Source organism: Neolamprologus brichardi, chromosome 6 (genome assembly GCF_056152115.1).
Source record: "Neolamprologus brichardi isolate AB-2024 chromosome 6, ASM5615211v1, whole genome shotgun sequence".
Classification (NCBI taxonomy): domain Eukaryota; kingdom Metazoa; phylum Chordata; class Actinopteri; order Cichliformes; family Cichlidae; genus Neolamprologus; species Neolamprologus brichardi.
Window position 1 is genome coordinate 11,461,217 of NC_142109.1, and position 20,245 is coordinate 11,481,461.

The 20,245-nt window shown below is 41.0% G+C and overlaps 1 protein-coding gene across 1 annotated transcript; it reads right to left on the reverse strand.

Annotated features, from left to right (window-relative positions):
• Positions 1 to 606: 606 nt before the first annotated feature.
• On the reverse strand, positions 607 to 19,752 carry cpe (carboxypeptidase E). Its single transcript, XM_087841676.1, has 9 exons — positions 19,335 to 19,752; positions 7,051 to 7,247; positions 6,694 to 6,861; positions 5,736 to 5,853; positions 4,975 to 5,154; positions 3,835 to 3,974; positions 3,155 to 3,254; positions 2,843 to 2,961; positions 607 to 1,792 (listed from the first exon to the last, which is right to left on the reverse strand). Exons 1-9 carry the CDS (start codon positions 19,573 to 19,575, stop codon positions 1,694 to 1,696), a joined length of 1,362 nt encoding a protein of 453 aa, XP_087697802.1. The 5' UTR covers positions 19,576 to 19,752; the 3' UTR covers positions 607 to 1,693.
• Between the last annotated feature and the right edge of the window lie 493 nt (positions 19,753 to 20,245).

Sequence of the window (20,245 nt, forward strand, 5' to 3'; positions counted from 1 at the left end):
ATGCAAACATCATTTTCTTATACAATAATCAAACAGGCAGGTGCTTGTACCAGAACATCAAACTTGGTTTGGTAAGTCAGAATTTGCAGTAGTGATTGTTATATGACCATTTCACGGATGGGTGTTTGCTATAATTATAGGCGGTAACTTCTCCAACCATCCGTAACCAACACCTTATGGCAACAGCTGTGAGCACTGAAAACCTGAAACTATATGCTGTTAGATGAGCTGACATCATAAAGCGAAATTCTTTTGCTCATGAGGAAATAAAGAAACCATAAATAAAATGACTTTGTTAACAGATTTGAGGCATTAATGCAAAACTTCTGCTGAATGTTTCCCCTCTAATCCACTGTGGCATCTCGCCATCGGGCCTATTTTTAGGGACTGTTTCTCCATTTCCTTGCAAACATCAAATGCTTTCCAAATCATCCCTGTAAAAATGTAAAAAGCTCAAAATAGAGGGGCTATTTTGAGCTTTTAATGAAAACCTAATAAAGGCTTTAGCCTTACCCATTTGCTCCCATCCATCAGCCTCATTAAAAAGTGAACAACTGCAGTTGCTGTCACCCAAAAAGAGCTGAAACAAAAGAGACCAGACGGCAGTTCGACAACATAAAGAGGGGAGTTTTATTGATTTGTTTATTCTTTACATTGTTTAAACCATTTCCATAGCCATACATTCAATAAATCCTTTCTGAGCTCTAAAATGAAGTGAACTGCATCCATCTAAGTCAGCCAACTGTCCACTCAAAAGATTCATGTTGCAGTAAACATGAATCTTCCTTCCTTATGTCTTACAGTATTTCCTGTGTAGTGCACATACAAAGGAATGGCTTTGGGTTGACTGATTTATTAGTGTCATGATCGTGGTTCTTCATATTTTTTTAGTTACAAAAAAAACTTTTCTTGCTATACCTATTTCATAAATACAGTATATATTATAATATTATAACCATTCATCTTGTGCTGGAATCAAAGCTGTGCTGCAGTTTAAAAAATCGTAACATCAATAACATATATGGAAACAAGCTTGCCTGTATAGATTGTTTACAATATGATGTTTACAGTGATTTTACAGTGTTTTCAATGTCCCTGATTATCTCAGTACCGTAGTGCGACATCGGCTTTATTTTACAGGAAAAAAACAGCACGAGTATCAGAGTGTGTGTTTACAGCTACTCAGACTTGGAAGGTTTCGTGTGTAGTAGCGTTGTGTATGTATTGGTACTAAAGCCTGGAGAAACAGAGACATTTAAAACAGGGGGAAAAATGAATACTTATAGACAGAGCCATGTGGCAATCATGTAAACAGATCTTTTACATACATTATTACTCAGTCAGTCATTCATTGGATATATAGGTGAGTGCCATGGTTACCAATCACGTGTACAATAGAGAACACAATACCACGGAAGTCAAGACCAATCTCACTGCCAGCAAGCTGCCTGCAAATTCCTCCTTTTGTCTTTTACTGCGCGCGCAGGATATTCAAACAATCTACAGGAGTGTGAGGCAAACTCTTACATTAATAAACAACAAAATTAATTAAAGTAAGAATGGAGAGAACACAATCAAAAGTAAGAAGTAGAAGAAGAGACAATATATTCTTTTTCAGAGCGGACGGGCACACAGAACGTTGACTATATTACATCGAATTGTGGACGCTCCGATCGTCAGCGAGACAAACGCGTTAGAAGTTCAGTGTCTCTGACATCATCTTCCACCAATCCATCAGCTCCTCCCGCTCCTCCTCCTTCCTCTCCATCAGGGACTCCAGCTCAAAATCCACCTGAGACACACAAGATACAGCAGCTGAGAACCAAGGAGGATCCAACGGACTTTGGAGATAAAATGTTGGTTTTGTAAGTTGTTCTTTAACTAGAAACTTTTCTATTCATTCATTCAAATGTTGCTTTTTTTTCCGATTTTCTCTATCCATATATTGATAGTATCGATAGGCAGGCATTAGGATGGAATCAATACTGGCTCAATAGGATGGATATTTTGTTGCTATTCTTTAATTCCAATATGTAAAATATGTATTACTTTTTTGGAAATGAAAAAAATATATCTCAAACCTGCTCTATAAAAATAGCAGAACCTTTTTGTGTTTATTGTCATGTCTACAGACGGAACAGAAGACAATCCAAAGGGTTTTAGAAACAGGCACATTTACACTCCAGGTGTCCAAAAAAACCAATTTCAAAATACTTGAAAACCTGAAAGGTGTGTTTTATTGTGGAAACTTATTATTGTGGAAAGTAAAAATCACAGTGATTTATTGGTCACTAAAATGTTCAGAATTTGCTAAGTCATGACACATTGCTCTCCTGCTCATACCTCTAGGTTAAAAGGAATACTGGAGCTGTATTTACTGGAATCCCACCAAACGTTTCAGTATGACACACGAGTAGTTTATATGTTGAAGTTTAACATATAAACTATGATAGGTGTATTTGGTCTATATGATAGGTGTTCTGCACTTCTTGAGCTCAGTTGGTGTCATCGCACTTAATTCAGTTACAGCTGGCCACATGTTGATGAATATCACTCCTCCGTTAAACATTTAGTGGCTTATTGTGAACAGACACTTCAACCAAGACCTTACATTATTACGTAAGCGGTGCCAACATTAGTCAGACATCCAGCATCTGATGTGTTTGTGGTGTCTGCTGGAGGGACCAAGGTTCAGTGACTTATTCTGGATTGTATATTTTCATATAGGTGTAGGGCTTAGAGATCCAGAAAATATGGCTGGGAAACTTCCACTCAGGTTACCTTCTGGAAAGATAAAAGACCCCACAGGGAATGTGATGGGTCATTTGTTTGTGTGTCTTACCCTGGTTGCAGGGCTGTAGGGTACAGCCACCTTCTTGATGACAGTCAGGTATCCTGGGGCAGAGGCTGCCACTTTGTAGTTTCCTGGAGCCAGCAGGCGCCAATAGTCTCCATCTTTGGCTATAAAATACAGATTGTCTTATTAAAATGTGTTTAACCAACACACTGATGCTCAGAGCAGCTCCGAGTAACAACTGCAGTACCCACACTATCCACGAGATGGATGCATTGCACCATCTCTCCATTATATTTCTCACATGGAGCAAGCAAGAGCTGTGATAGCACTTGTGCTTTGTGAATTGTGTGAATTTACCTGTGGTGATGTCATGGTCAATACCCTCCACAGACACACTGGCATTGAAAATGGGGTTGCCCTGAAGGTCACGGATAAAGCCCTTAACGCCACGGTGAACCTGCACACAACACGCACATTGACACGTGAAGAACATGTTCCCTCTAGGACTGATGGCAGCATTTTTAGAGTCAGGTGTAAAAGATTTGTTAGTTTTTGGTGGAGAAGATGTACTGTAACAGTCTCCTCAGCAGAGCATTGAGCATTTAATAAATATAGAGCTTTTTCTGGTTGAGCAACCTCTTGTGAGCAAACAAAGGCAGAAGTGGCATCACCACAAATTAGTGTCTGACGTCTGGATGGGCAGTTGCAACTCTGACGCCGTGAGGCTGCATTACGCGTCCGATTATGTGGTTCCTTCTTACCATCAAAGTTACGATTCTTTCACCTCCATTAGCAGAATTAGTCACATAAATCCTGCCAGATCCAACCTATGATCTGAAAATATGTTGTGACTGCTGTGTTGTGAAGGTCAATTTTGCTCTTATAGATGACACATTTTGCAGTTTATTTCAAGCATTAGCACTTATAGACTTGAGATTGCAAGCATTGGTATTGTCTCTGGGTCAGCTGTGCAAATGGAAGAGACTGCAAACCGTGAGACTGCAATTTATGGCATCTGTATTTAGAGTCCTGCCTACCTGCTCGATGTAATTGACGAGCGAGTTGCGGTTCTGTTCCCAGTAGCTCTTCAGCGTTTCCTCATTGGGGAACTTGTCACAGCTGAGCTCCAGGGTGATCTCGAAACTGTTGCTGCTGAGATAGTTGAAATCCTGCATTCCTGTAAACCGCAGAGAGAAAGAAAGCAAAGCCGAAAAAGTCAACAGAATTCAGGATTATATATTTGAAACTGGGTTAACCATTTACCTGAAAACAATATACATAGTTACATACAGTGACTTGAGAAAGTCTTCACACCCACTTCACCTTGTTCAATTTTGTGATGTTGCAGCATGATGCCATCAATTCTTTTTTTCTCATTAATCTACACACACTACCCCATACAGACAAACTAAAAACATAATTTTTGTAACATCCATCCATTCTCTTTGGCTTTTCAGGGTTGCGGGCGCGCTGGAGCCTATCCCAGCAGTCTTAGGTTGAGAGCCAGGGTACACCCTGGGCAGGTCACCAGTCTGTCGCAGGGCTAACTCATACAGACAGACATTCACACCTATGGGCAATTTAGAATAACCAGTTAACCTAACCCTGATAACTGCATGTCTTTGGACTGTGGGAGGAAGGTATAGTACCTCAAGAGAACCCACACAAGCACAGGGAGAACATGGAAACTGCACACAGAAAGAAAGAAAGACCTGATGGTGCAATTGAACTCAGGACCTTCTTGCTGTGAGGCAACAGTGCTAACCACTGTGCCACCATACTGCCCGCTTTTGGTAACATCTACATAAGAATTCAAGCCTATTGCAAAAAAACATATTAGCTCAATCCCTCCAGTTTCTCTTGACCGTTGCTGAGACATTTCTACGCCTTGACTGAAGTCCGCCTGTGGTAAATTAAATTGCCTCTCTATAGAAGGCCTCGTGGCTGACAATGCATATCACAGCAAAAACTGTGAGCTCAAATTAACTGCCTACAGAGCTCAGAGACAGGGTTGTTACAAAAACGTTTCTGCTGCATCAGAGTTCCCATGAGCACAGACGCCTCAGATGGAAGAGGTTTGGCGCAACCAGGACTCTTCTGAGAGCTGGTGGCTCGGCCACACTGAGCAATCAAGGGAGAAAGTCCTTATTGAGAGGTATGCTTTAGTTGCCTCTTACCTCCAGGCACACTGTACCAGGCCCCGCCGTTAGTGATGCCGTCTTTGAAGCTGTAGTCATCGTTCTTGCGACACGGGGCTCGGTGAGGATCGGACATGACGGGGTTATACATGGAGTAGGCTCTAGCCAAAGACTTGAACATCACATCATCCGGACTGGCGCTGTACTCATGGGTGGATCCTTAATGAGAGGAAAGAGAACAAACAAGCGCTCGCCATTTAGAGAGCGGCTATGATGAAGTGTTAGCAGAAAACGTGTGCCTGCTCAACACATTTTGTTTGCTTTGAGCGATGACGCAGAGGAACCGGCCGGTTGAAAGATTTTCCATCTGATTTAAATCAAATTTACGACATTCTAAAGAAAAGGGACTAAAATGTTTGCTGTTACATAAATGGTTCAAATATTTATCTTGATAAACATCCTCACATGAAAGAAAGGAACAGTTTACATACAGTTTAACAACCCAAACAGGAAAAACAGGTGTGGGAGTGATCTCTTCTACTAAAGGCGAAGCAAAAACTTCACTTGCTCTGTTTGGGAAGTTTTAAATGTGGATATTTGGGTCGCATCATCAGGAATCATATCTGCGATGATGATGATGAAGAGCAGCGCCAGTGTTTTATAATGTTTCTTTCTTTTCAGTGGAGGGAATAGGCTTCAATAAAACTCAAATGGACTCTAACATGTGATATAAATGTTCTTATACTGTGTGTTTATATGTGTGTGTGTGTGTGTGTGTGTGTGTGTGTGTGTGTGTGTACCAGTGCGGGTTTCATCATATGGATAGTTGGCCACAACGTCTCCTCCATGCAGGTTTGCCGAGAGGACGAAGGGGATGTCCATGATCCAGTGGATCACAGCCTTGGTCTCTGGAGCCAGCTGCAAATGTGAAACATTAAAAAATTACAATTACAATAATGTTTAGATAACAAATGTCTAAAGCAATATCACCTTAAACCTACACAAACTCAAAAAAAGGATTCTTGACCCTCAATAAACATGGTACAATAATTTTGAATAAAATGCAGTTGAAATATATCTAATCAAAGTTGTATTTATTCAACTGATTAATCATTAAGGAAAATATGCTTGGTATAAACTGAATGCATGCCAGCCAAGTCTGAAATTTACAAGTAATCAAATTACTTAATATTCAAAGGATTTCCCATCAAATTTGGTTACTTTTGATGAATGAACATGACAGGGCTAATAATAAATGAAAATGCCATTTTTGAATTGCTAGTTATCAATTCATCATTTCTGCGCATGCACACACAAAAAATGCCACCCACATACACACACACACACACACACACACACACACACACACGGTGGACACCCCACAATACCAAGGGTCAATTTTGGGGGGCTTTTGATTCCCCACTGAGCTGGCAACCCTTCATTTAGCCATTCATTTACTAGCTTTGTTATAATATCCACTTTTGATTATAGCAGCTTTGGTTCAACCTCACATTTTCCATCCTTCTGCTGTAAATGTACCGTAGATACCCACAGATGTTCAGCAATCCACACATGAAAACAGACCAGAGCAAGTATTTAATACATAGTTTGAATTAGCTTGTTTCTGAGTGACACAGAAAGGGTGAATAAGACTCAAAGATTTGAGTCTTAGCATTATTATTGCTACTTCAGTCTTTTCGTGGTAAGTAAGAAATAACGGCCACCTTATCCTGTGATCAGTAAGTCAGTTTGTTTTACCTTGGTGTTTTCATCCACAGCCTTCTTCATGTTCTGCAGCAGGTGGTTGTTGGCTCCGCCTTCCCGCTCGTTGATGTAGATGATGCGGTCCAGATCAGGGAAGTTACGATTTAGATCCACCCCCTGCGCATTACTGCGGCCCACAAACCAGTCCTTAATCTCTCCGGGCTGCACAGTAAACAGAAATGAGATGGGGACAGATTAAAAGACAGTGTCTGGAGCTTTAATAGATGCTGCTCTTGCTGTGTAGGTGTAATTTAAAGACTTGTGGTTCCTAAATGACTGTTTGCAGGGCTGCAAGCTTAAACTGTCCAGACATAAAGTTCAAAAAGTGATTTTTACGTGCTGTTTCTTCACCTGTGAGGCGGCCTTCTCAAAGCCGTCTGGGTTCATTGACGGCATGAGGTGGATGCGGGTGTTGTGGATGAGATCGATGATGGTCTCGTTGCCCTGCTGGTACTGGTTGCACAGGTACTGAGCCAGGTAGATGAGCAGCTCTCTGCCCACCACCTCGTTGCCATGCATGTTGGCGATGTATTTAAACTCAGGCTCACCTGCAAGAAACCAGAAGGCTCCTGTTGAGTCACTGTCACACAGAAGTAACTGTGACGGGACATAATGTAACCGTCCCTGTTGTGAAGAGCAGGTTTTTGGCTGAGAGGCAGAACTGAACACACATCTCACAAAGGAGGATTTGACAAAGCTGACAATGAATCAGCATAAACCACTCTCACGTAATCTCACAAAAAGAAAAAATACACACATACAGCTGGCCACGTCGACACTATAGCGGGAAACCATCATGGAAACAATCTGTTATCTCCTCGGGACCAAACGGGTCACATTATGATTTGTTATGGAAGTTATCGTGGACACAGAGGACGTCCACGCTCGAGGAGTGACAAACACACTGACTCATCAACAGAAAGGTTACATCGTATCGAACGTTCACATTCACAATCTGATGAGGACAGTTTGGCATGCAGACTGTAACAGCCAAGGATCAAACCACCAACCCTGGTGATTATTAGATGACCTGCTTACCTCCAGAGCCGCAGCCACCCCATTGTTATCAGTTACATTTCAGATTTTTAAAACATTTATGTTTTGCAAATAATGGATTTGTCAACAGTAAAAACTGTGTACTGGTCACTTGTAGTTGTCATGGAAACTTGCCACCTTGTCTGCAAACACTCACCAACAACTCATTAAGCAGTATTTTAAAAAAAACAAACAAAAAAAGTAAAAGTTGTGCTTACCACTGAGACCAAAAAGATGCAACTTTAATGGTGAAGGTGGACGGCTTATGTTTCTGCTTTGTGTCAGTTTTTCTAATTTTTCCCTACAGCTCGAAAAGTAAATGCTGAGTGTTTGCAGGCAACATTGCCTCAACGCAAGATGATTTTTGGTAGAGCAATTTCACCCCTCACCAAATGATCAGAGGATACACATTTGTCCTCAGTGAACAGTTACCAGTCAGCATCTAGACCTGTGTGACTGGATGACAAATCTTTAAGAAATGTACTTTTATCCTTGCTCACTGAACGTCTGTGTTTTATATACATATTACTGTATTGCGCCAGGGTCGTAGTCTGATATCCTGATTATGTTTTGCACATTTCAACATCCTGTCCTGTTTTTGAGAACCTTGGATCTGATTTGATTCTAAATTTGGTTCCTTTCTTTGTATTTATCTAAAAATACACACTGTACCATTTGGTGGATTTACTGTTATTGGCCACGTCAGTGCGTGGGTAGAAAAACGGCATCTGCTTTTCTTTACCAAAGGTGATCTTGCTTTCATATCTAAAAGCTATTTCTGTCTTGAGCCCAGTGAATTTACCTTGTAGTAAACCCCCATGATCCCACCATCTGTTTTAGATATTAGTTAGGCTCTTCATCTATACAAATATATACAAAACACGGACAAGTTTGAAATTGGACCTATTTAAAGCCCTTTAACAAAATGACAAAGAAGAAGACATATGAGCTGCAGCAAGCTGTAAACATTCTTTGATTGGCTATGAATCGAAGATTAATGGCTTTCTGCGGCTGTACGAGAACAAAGTCTTTTGTTCAGATTGGTTACAAGTTATAAAATGTAGTTTGAGAATGGCAAATGTTGAAAAGCAAGCGAGTATCCAAGTGTGCTGAAGCCAAATCGCTGCAGGGTGCTGGTTTTACTGAGAACTGTGTTTTTATTGTTCTTCCTTCTACCCTGATTGGGTCATTTCGTTTTCCTTATTTTTCCCCTAAAGAATAATAACTATTATTATTCTGTGTATCTTATATATATTCTTCTATAACTAAAAAAATTTTATAAAATGCTTTCAAGACTTTTTAAATCCATTTTGGCTGGTCTCTTCATGTATTTGTAGAGTAACGCCAGCAGCTTCATGCGTGAGTAATACACACACACACCACCCAGCCACATCTGGTAGCCAGGTTATTTTTAAATGTTTGAATCTCCTCACAGTTGCTACTAATGATTTCAAGCCTGCAATTAACTCTTTCTGTCCTGGCGTTGCTGAATGTTTTTGTTTTTACAGCCTTCAGAGGCCCAACAGAGCTGCCATATGCATGCACACACACACTTTGATGTTGCATTCAGCCAAAAAATGAGTTACTGTGTTTCAAGCTATTAAACAGATGCTCAGTATCGTGAGACATTTCCCGTCTCCCTTACGAAACATGCTTTTATGCTGTTGAACTCCATGTTAGCATGCAGACTACAGAGCTGTGCATGTTTATTTAGAACCCATATATGTGCAGACTAGCTAGTTATGAGGTGACATGAGGAGTACGCCTGTCATTTGTTTTCATATGTTTTTTTGCAGATTCACGCTCATTAACACTTCATAACAGCTCCATCTGTTCTGTTTTTACACATGCAAACCCTTCCCCCTTATTTCTCAATCTATTCCTCTTTTCTGGTAAGGTCAGAATGAGCTTTAACTCTGACACCCGCATAAAAAAAACTGCTCACACATGAAACTGCAAATGTGGATTTTTCAACATATGAAACTGATGTAGCTGAGACCCTTCACTTCTGAAATGTAAGACATCACCTGTGACAGCATTAGTTCATAACAGGAAACATTCCTATGTGAATTCATCCGTTGTTTCTTTTTATTTTAAAGCTTGAAAGTGAATATGTGGTGTGACCACATTTGTTCCTCAACACAGCCTGAACTCTCGTTGGCAGTTTTCTTCTAACTTCTTTAAGCAGTCTTCAGGAACAGTTTCCAGGCTTCTTCAAGGACACTCAATGCTCTTCTTTGGATGTTTGGTGCCTTTTGTTCTGTTCTCTGTCAAGATGATCCCACAATGCGCCAGGCTCTGGGAGGCCAATCCTTGACTGTGTTTTTTTCTATCCAGGTATGGTTTTTATGTACTGGCAAAGTTGTTGGGATCATTGTCATGACGCTGTTAACCATCAGATGCCTTCCTGATGGTATTATATAGTGGATCAAAATCATAATTCCATCTGTTATCTTTGAAATTAGAACAGATGATGAGGTTTTTTGATAGGCTGCTAGTAACAAAGTGCATTTGGATACAATTTTAAACTGGATGTTTGCTAAGTCATCTGGTACATGTAAACACTGGTTCACCCCTTGACTAAGGTGCCTTTTTGTGCTTCAGTGATTCATAGATCAGTGTTAAGTTGCTTAGCAAACAAAAGATGTATCTGATTCTTCATCCATCTGAAAATAGCCAGGTACAAGGACTGGACTAAAAATGAGTGAAAAAGCAGATAATGTCAAAAGAAGAACTTTAAAAGACTTTCAGAAAGTCTGGAGAACTATTACAAATTAAAAGAACTATTAAAAGAAAGTTGGACTCCTGTTGTTTCGAACTGGTGCTATATAAATTCAATTCAGCTGGACTGAAAAGAAGACACAAGGGTTGGTGCAAGACTTTTGCACATACATGTTTTAAGTAGTCCACATATGATACTCACAAAAGCAGTTAATATTTAATTTGTAAGACTGAACAGGTTTTACTAGTATGTAAAATATGACAAAGGTCCAGATCAGCCACATCCTTCATGTGGAAAACATCCCAAAGCCAAAACAGATTCACTTTACAGTGATTCAAACAGAAATGAGGTGAGGATGAAACCATTAAAAATTTAGTCTAACTAATTGATTAAGAAGAACATCACAACTTAACGTCAGTAAAAACCTGAGTTTCCAAATGCTCTTTAACTTTAAATCACTCCCTGCCGCTAAAGGTTAATATGACACATGTGACGCTGCCAAAATCCAATGCATCCTCCGACCTTTGTCACAAATGATCAGCAGCACTAAAGTCTCCTAGGCGACCGAGTAATTATGGCTGCAGCTACAAACGTCATTTGGGAATGACCACATTAAGCACACTCTCAGTCGTCGTGGCAACCCTGCCAGGGGCAGGTTCTAAGGGAGATAAATGAACTGGGAGAGCGAGTAAACAGACTCTCACTCCGCATCTGTCTGTCTGTCTCGTGCCTGGGTACACAAACACACTCATATACACGCTCACATTACAGACACATGGACAAAGACAAGAGAAAGCTCACCAGTGCTCAGTTTATTTCTACCACATGAAGTCATTTTTTATTCTGGCAATTATCTTTAATCTATAGTCTTTGCTTTAGATTCTTTATGATAGGCATCAATAAAACATTTCTTGGTATGCGGATGCTCATTCGCTGCTGTAGTCTGTAAATGCTTGATTCCCCCTATCCCCCGTGAATGCACCAGTTTCTGCTGGTGTCTAAACACCTTTCTAAAAACCTGTGAAACTGTTTTCAGAACTCAACAACTCACGTCCAAGATTTGAAAGCCTCTACATTTGTAGTCACTAACATAGAACTTGTGCAATTTTTGCCTCTCATTTAAACATTAATGGCTGTGCTCTCCTGAAAGAGCACAGCCTGTGAGATGCCTGCCAAAAGGGGAAAAAAGGATCTGCTCTTCTGTACATACCTCAGAAATTGACAAGTGTTAGAAGCAGACTGGGTTTTTTGATTTTTGTTTTTTTAGGACATAGACATCATCAAAATCTTTCAGGATTCCACGATTGAAGACATGGGAGAGAAGTGCCTACATATCGGCTGTGAAGAAAATAAAAAAAAATTAAAATAAATAAAAATAATAACAAAAATAAACTGCAAATGAAGAAACAAAAAATAAATAAAATATCAAGAGAGAAAGAACAAAAAAGTGTAGGAAAGGGTGAGAATAAAAGCAAAGCTGACAGTGGAAGAAGGAGGAAAACATGTCAGAGCAGAGTGAAGGCGAAGAATGAGGAGGTGGTAGATGGCTGTGGGTGTCTGATGTATAATGAATGACCTCTGGCTGATGCCTTGGCCTTTCTTTCTTCCATTTTTTTCCATTTCTGCTGCTCCCTTATTCTCCCCGTGTTCTTCTTTACCCTCATCACACTTGCACTCCTGTGACGCTCCTGTTTTTTCAATCATCATTCCTGTCATTTTTAGCTCCTTTTCCCATCAGCACCTCTTGTCTCTCGGCTGTTTTCACCATCTCTACACGAAGCAAAATGTCCTCATTTTACACCCCCATCCCCTCCACCGTAATGTCTTCTAACAGGAGCATTGAAAAGGACAGGTTATGGTCAACACACCCAGTGTCATCTGATATGTTATATTCAGCGGTGTGTCTGGCTGTTATATACTTTAACCGGGCATCTGAGTGTGTGCTCACTGGGGATTTCACACTTTCTCTGTCGTATCATAAAACAGACGGCCGTGGAGTCTTATGACATCTTCCACCTCGTGAGATGGTCTACAGCAGATTGGATCAAGCAGTACCTCATACTGACATATTTTTTTTCGCCTTCAGACAAAGCGAAGCATATTACAATATAGGGTTTCTCCTCCTGGTGTTAGAAACATTGTAAATGGTTCCAGACATGAGAGCCAAAAGAGTTTAACCAGAGCCTCATTTCCCCTGATGAAAAGAAGCTTTTAGCTTAAATATAAGCCAGCTGTGAGATTCAGTCTCCTTCAAATGATGGAAGCATTCAAATCCTTTAGTTTGAATAACAATCCTCAAATGGCTCCTTGAGTATCAAAAGTACATAATGTGCACTTTAAGGGACATTCACGTGTTTCTTATGTACAGTTTAAGCGGTGGTAGTGAACTAACTATATTCAGACAGATTTAATGCAGCAGTTTCCCTTTTAAAAGGTGGATGGTGGAGAAGTAGCATATGATGAATCTACCTGATTACATAAAAATGAAAATACTTGACTTTTTTTTTTTTTTAAAAAGCCTACATGTGATCACTTTCTGGCAGGCTGGTGTCATGAAACGGTAAATGAATAACACGCCATTTTCCTCAAATCATTTCACTCTTCCTGTTTCCTTTTCAAGTACCATATCATGCCAAGTAGTTTCAGCCATGAAGAGCCTAGTCCTGAACTTTTCATGCCATCATACAATGTTAAAGGAAATGCCAAGCTGAAAACGCATATATATGACACTCGAAACAGGTCTGAAGCGCTGCTCTGTGATGTTGTACCACTGTGGACAGCAGAAAGAATTAGGAAATGCAACATTTACCCCTTTTTAATGGTAAGCTTGTCAGATAACAAGTGTCTAGGCAGACCTACACATCCAGCGGAATCAGTGCAGTCTTGTTTTTTTGAATCATGTGTCTGTCCACCTGGCACACCCCAGTCCATTACTCACTCTCCTTTTTTAAAAAAGATTTGTTGACAACAAACTGCTGCAGGAAAATATGTGGGTCTTAGCTGCCTTGTGTTCTGCTGAGTTCATTAGTTTCCTGGGCAGGCATTGCTGTCAGCTACAGATTTTTTTTCACCAGCAACATAACCAAACATAAAGGTGAGAAACAAAATCAGTGAGAGCAAACCAGGCACTAATTTGGGTTCGGGGGTCTGTTTTGGTGAGTGAGAATGTGACCCATTGAAAATATAGAAAGACCTGCTGATCCAGTCTCCATCCACACTATGGGCACTCAATGTATACTAATGTGTTACAAGTATTTATGACTACAGGCAGGTCCAGTGCCGCACCGCATGACAGATGGCTGCTTACTGACAGATGCATCCGCTCAGGACCATCACCATGGTCTTCCCTGAGCCAGACAGTCAGCCAGCCAACCACGAGCCGCTAGTCGGCTCAGTGCGCTAAGCCGATCTGTTGCCCCGGCAACAGCTATTCTGGCTCTACCTTAGCTCGAACACACTGCAGGCTCAGATAAAATATGAGCAGGACGCCTTGAAGGAAGCTTGAGTTTTATCCTTCTCGTCACACATCCGCAGTTCCCTCCTCTTACTCTGCTCTTCCCCATCTGGAGCTCCTCTTCCTCTGCGCTTCTCTGTTTCATCGTGCTCCTGCCCTCTGTGGATGTTTTGCTCGGCAGAGATGCAGAGGGAGAGGAGAAAAGGGGGGAAAAGGAAAAGGCTGAAGGAGGAGGGGAGGCCCCAGTCCTGCTTAGCGAAGTAGTGGCTTGGAAACTCATCTGGTAGTAATAACGGCTCGCTACTGTGACTCATGCCTGCGTACGCCCACCGGACTATTACAGATTTATTTAGTATGTATGGTCATTAGACTCTGTGACCATGTGAGCGGAGTGGCACACCAAACCTGTGGTGCACCATTAACGACGCATAAATACACCCATAGAAAAAGATACACCTCTCCACACAAAAAAAAAAAATCCCACAAAATATTACCCTTGTGCTACAATATAAAGAGTTTCCGCTTTCCTTTGAAAACTCTAGCTCAGGATTACTGAGATTAAATTAATTATTTCCTGCAGTAGATCATGGCTAAAGCTCCCATTTGGAGAGAGCTGGCTAGGAATCACTAAACCATTCCCAAATGTTCATTAAAGGTTAAATAAACTACAGGCTTGGGTTGGACCAGCAGTGTTCCTCTCACTGTTTCCATACTTAAAGCACGCCAATGAGTCTGAGCGGGTCAGCAGTGAGGTTTGGATTAAGAGGTCAAAATGATAAAAGGACTTTATTACTAATGTATGTGAAAAACAAGCCAATGCTCAGTTAGGGATTGGACACTAAAATTTTGGTGTTTTTAATGTTTACCACCATATATACAAATGGAGACATGGATTCCAAGTCTGGCATTTTAAAAAAGAGAGCTAAAAGATTAAAAATAAATAAAGAACCCATAGATTGTTTCAGTGACATCCTTCCAAGGAAGCATAAAGGCTCATATTCTGGGGAAATTTAACCACGGTCGTTTTTCCACAGAGCTTATGATCATTTGGGGCCCTGGAACAAACACCCTCTGTGTTTAAAATATTTTGGAAAGCCATCTGATGAGCAGTGGCGGAGTGGGGGGTGGCTTACTGGGCTTAAGCCCGGGTTGTTTTTTCAGAAGCCCGGGGTCTTTTGGATTTAAATTTTTTCATAGTTAGATGCCTGGCTGACAACTGTATAAAGCAAAAAACTACACACAATATTCGAAGCACATAGCGCACACTGTGGGAATTTTCGACTGTGCGTAAATCCCCCCTAATATTGGTATGATCCGAGCTCAGGCACTAAGCTGGGCGGGGCAGCTGCTGCCTACGAGTGCGCTGTTGGAGAAACGGAGCCAGGCAGACAGAGGAGAACTGAAGTTTGACCAGGTACCAAAGCAAATCATTCGTACTCAGTGTTGGGGAGTAACGGAATACATGTACCGCCGTTACGTATTTAAAATACAAAATATGAGTAACTGTATTCCGTTACAGTTACCGTTTAAAAAGGTGGTATTTAGAATACAGTTACTTTGTTGAAATAAATGGATTACAAGGCGGTACTTTCCGGTTTTATATTGTCGCGGGTCAGGGCTGTTTGGGTTTTGTTTGACAGCTATGTTCTGTTGTTCCAGGCGGCAGCGTTACGGTTGCCATGGTTACAGGGTGACGCTCTCTCTCTGCGTGTTTCCTGGGTGAGAGAGCACGTTTTTGTTGTTGTTGTGCTAAGCTAATAGGCAGAATGCTACAGGCATAGCTCTAAAGAATGTAGCATCATAGGCAGTGTAGTCCGTGCTGCAGTGTCTGTGAGCGAGGGAGGGAGAAAAAGGAAAAGTACGAGCTGTCATCCAGCAAAAACAGGAGCTATTAAGTAAGCTATTAAAAAAAAGTAAACTATTAAGACTCACTGTACACGTGTTCGTGTTTTCCTCCTGTTACATCCTGTGAGGCTGTGGGAGTGTGTGGGCGTGGTGTTGTCCTCTCCCTCTCCTCCTCCTTCTTTATTGCCCCTCCCCTGTCTCTCTCTGCCCCTGCCTTCTCCCTTTAGGGCACACCTGCTGCTCACCTGCCCTCGTTTACCACCAATCACCCTCAGAGGTGATATAAGCTGGAGAAGAGCAGTGTGGAGGTGGGAGAGGCTTCTGGTGGATTTGCTCTGTGCTGGTCAGTGTGTGAGTCTGGTCTAGGTGTGGAAAAGGCCTGCTGTGTGTGACCAGCCCCACCGTGTGTGGCTCTTTGTGAGTAGTTCTTAACTGAGCGGTGGTTTCCCTTAAGTGACGGCGGCCTCCGATATTTTGTTTGGCCTGCCTGGTTATTGTTAATAGCAGCGTTGCTGTCTTTTTCTGTTGAAGCCTTATAGTTGTTTTCTTTGTTGAAGTGGTCACTATCTCTTTGGGTTGACCTGTCTGATTTATCATTAAAGCAGCGGTGCTGTCTCTTTTTGTTGTTACTATTTATATGATTATTGAGGTAATTGATTATAATAAAGATATATTTTGTGTTAACTACCTCTGCCTGGTGTTCTTTTCATTTCAACCCGGATCCAACTGTTACTGTCCCCCACCCTCATCGCCTAGATTTTATGTGGGGACGTAACACCTCCAAAAACAATAAGTTCCATTGGAGCAGCCTTTCAATGCCTCTCTATGTCTCTCGCAAGCAAAGTTGACCCAGACAACAAAGTAAAGCTATTTTTCGGCTACGAGCCCGACACAGAATCCACCGTATTAGCCAGAGGTCCCTTTACTACGGTTCGGAGCCGCGGACCTTCAGTTACAGTAATAAATCACAGCAATAGTACATTCACGTAGTTGTAAACAGCATAATAATATATTAAGTAATCCAAAGTATTCAGAATACGTTACTCTCATTGAGTAACGTAACGGAATACGTTACAGAATACATTTCGGGGCATGTATTCTGTAATCTGTAATGGAATACATTTTAAAAGTAACCTTCCCAACACTGTTCGTACTGTACAAATAATGTAAATATGACGATGTATCACGAAAGATTGATATCAAACTGATTACTTAACCCATATTACGTTACTTGCTCTTCAAGTGAATCAACAAATGGCGAAATGAAAAGCCGAACAACAACAATGCTGTTTCTTTAGAGAGTCTTAGCTTACATGTGTGTTTATTTCATATTTTCAGTTGTTTCCCTCCACGGCTAAATAAATCGGTTTCAGTAATGCACTGATATACAAGAATGGACATAAAGGGCTTCTTTCAAAGAAAAAACTGGTAGTATTTTATATATTATGCTTTGTATGTTGTTCAGTATATTTCTATGCAAAACAAGAGGAATTTCAATAGACAGCAGTATATTCACAGTTTAAACCAGATATTTACATACACTTTATGGAAAACACAAGAACATTTTTTACTGTACAACATCAATTTAGAGTAAACTTGTTTTGTTTTGGATAAATAAATATTGAAATATCTTTTGAATTAGTTAAATGTCAGAATAAAGAGAGGGAGCTGTCTATTTTTTTATCACTTTCATCAAATTTAGGAGTACATATACGCTAAGTTTATTGTTAATTAATAAGAAAACTCCAGACGATTCCATTCTGAGCTGAAGAAGCTTCTGATAGGTTAGTAGAGTCCATGTGAGTAAATTGGTGGCACACCTGTGGATGCATATAAGGCAAAACACAGAGCCTGTTTCTTTGACTTGGGAAAATCAAGAGATGTCAACCAAAACACCAGGAAAAGAATTGTGGAGCTCCATAAGTATGGCTCAATTTTGAATACAATTTGGTGCCATTTCAATTAAGAAATACAGATAGTTTATCTCTTTACTCTTAAAGTTAACCAATATGTTTTTTATATTTATCAATCTAAAAAAAGAAACATTTAGTCTGATTTGATGTTACAATTAAAAAAGTGTTTGTGTTTTGATCTGAAGAGTGTGTAAATATCTGGTTTCAACTGTATATTTGATGATTGTCAGCACAAAGAGGGAGAGAGAGGAACAGAGAGGGAGATGGAGTATGAGGACAGAACAGAGATGGAACAAGAGCAGGTGAGACTCACATGTTAGTCAAATGGTTGTTTACCAAAAGTATCACCGTATCATAGGTACTCATGTATCTCGTACCTAGTGTTTCTTTTTAGGTTTGTTACTTTTCAAATTCTATATTTATTAAGTTTTGCAGGCTTGTTTGCACAACAAGGCTAAATAATTATATAAACTTTTCTCAATCTAAATAGTGTACTTTGGTAGAATTAAAAAAATAAGTGTAGTGCAGGTCTATGATGATTTTTAGTGCTACTATCATCTAGTTCTGATTCTGGTTCTGTCTTGGTTAAATCCTAAGTAGTCCTGATTTTGAACTGTTGTAGTCCTGTTTTAATTCCGGATCAGTTCTGGGTCTGGTTGAATTGGGGTTTAGTCCTCGTGTCTTGATACAGCCCCGACTTTGTTCTGCCTTGCTGCTTAATTAAAAAAAGTAGTTTAAGGTGTCCTGCATATGTGATATATATTTTTCCCTATATGAAGTCATTCTTTTTTGAACAAAACTCAAAACAGAGCCAAAAAATCCCACATGCACACTACCCTTTAGGGCTAAGCCCCGGGTGTTTCAAATGTCTAGCTCTGCCTCTGCTGATGACTCTGAAGATGCAGCTTTCCTCCCAAAATGGAAGTTTCCCATCTAGGAGAGGAAAATTTGGCAAAAGGAGAAGGTGGATTGCATCTAAAACGCGGTTAACCACATCTGTAGTTGTTTTGCCTAATGCACCGCATCAGTAAAACTCATCATCTGTTGTTTCATCCAGTAAATAGTACAGAGCACTGAAGTAGATAGGGATGTAATAATAATGACTGTAGAGCCCTGCTAATGACTAATGGGTCCATTTAAGTCAAAGCCTCCTTCCTTTGAATTGAACTTCCTTTTTAAGCTGGAAAGGCTAATTCGAAACACCTCCAAATGGGTCACGGCACGATCCACCGCTTCTGTGTGTTTTCTAAGAATCACGAATCGGGATAAGCCCAAAGAGATCATTATCAACCAGCAAAATGGCGGCTTTGCACGGCTGATCCCACTATCTACCATCTAGATTCATCAGAACTGATGCAGCGGGGCCCTCGCTCGCCCCTTTACGCACAGCACGACCCACCTGCGCTCCTCCTCTGCTGTTATCTCATTTCAAAGTCATTTTTCTATAACCTTTACACACACACACACACACACACACACACAAATGAGGGCACAGCCAAACTGCTGCTATGCGCAAAAGTGCATAATGTATTTGTGTTATCCCAGCGGGTGGTAATGAATTTCTATTAGTTCATACCGCAACAGAAAGCGGGGACAAAGGGAGTGGGGATGGTGATGGTCCCGCGCGTTCGGTGTGAAACAGACTTTGTGTGTGCGTAAAACTGACCAGGTTCGTGCGTCCCCGGATTGTCGGACATCTCTAGCACCAGCAGCTCGCGGCCTTCGAAGCTCTCCCCGATGGTATAGATGCGGGTGATGGTCGGACACTGCAGCCACACCGACACCAGCGCTTTCCGCAGCTCCTCATAGCGATGGTACTCGAAGGAGATCGCCCCGTCGGTACTGGCCGCGCTGACCAGGGTGACTACCGCAGCCCCGAGTACAACAACCGTAAGGAAGTGTTTCATTTTGACGCGTCCTCGTTTTCCTAAGCCTGTCTCCCTGCCTGCCGGCGGCTTGGCTCTGAGCCTTATCTCTGCGCTGCAGCCTCGCTTTAGGCTATAAATATCCTTCCCTCTGCCTCTCTCTCTCTTCCCTCTGAGTGTGATGCGCTGTACCTGAGCTCAGGCTCCCCGTCAACATACTGCGTAAAGCCAGCCACAACGAACCCCACATCCGGTCATAATTTTCAAAATAAACTGAAAAAGCCAAGATTTATTTAAATTGCTTATACACAAGGAAAACTCATTATTGATAATACAAGGAATAAAAAGGGAGGAGGATGGAATAAGAACGAAAAGTAAGCAAGACAACCCGCAGGTAGCAGCATGGACGTAATAAGTCAGTAGAAGAGTATGGATAAGCACAAATGACAAAATATTACAAAAACGTTTGTATTATGGCCCTTACAGCAACTCTTTCAAAGCATTATTTATGATAAAACACGCACATTCATTTTAGAGAATGCATGCTGCTACAGCTTGAGATGCTTCTGTTGTCATTATTTCCTGCTCATTTTTGCTTTTTGTATCATTTTTTTCTTTTGTAGAAGATATTTTACACAATAATATACAATATTGCAAAATTAAGGACTATAATCCTAAACCTCACCCCCAACCAGGCATGGCAGATCGCTGC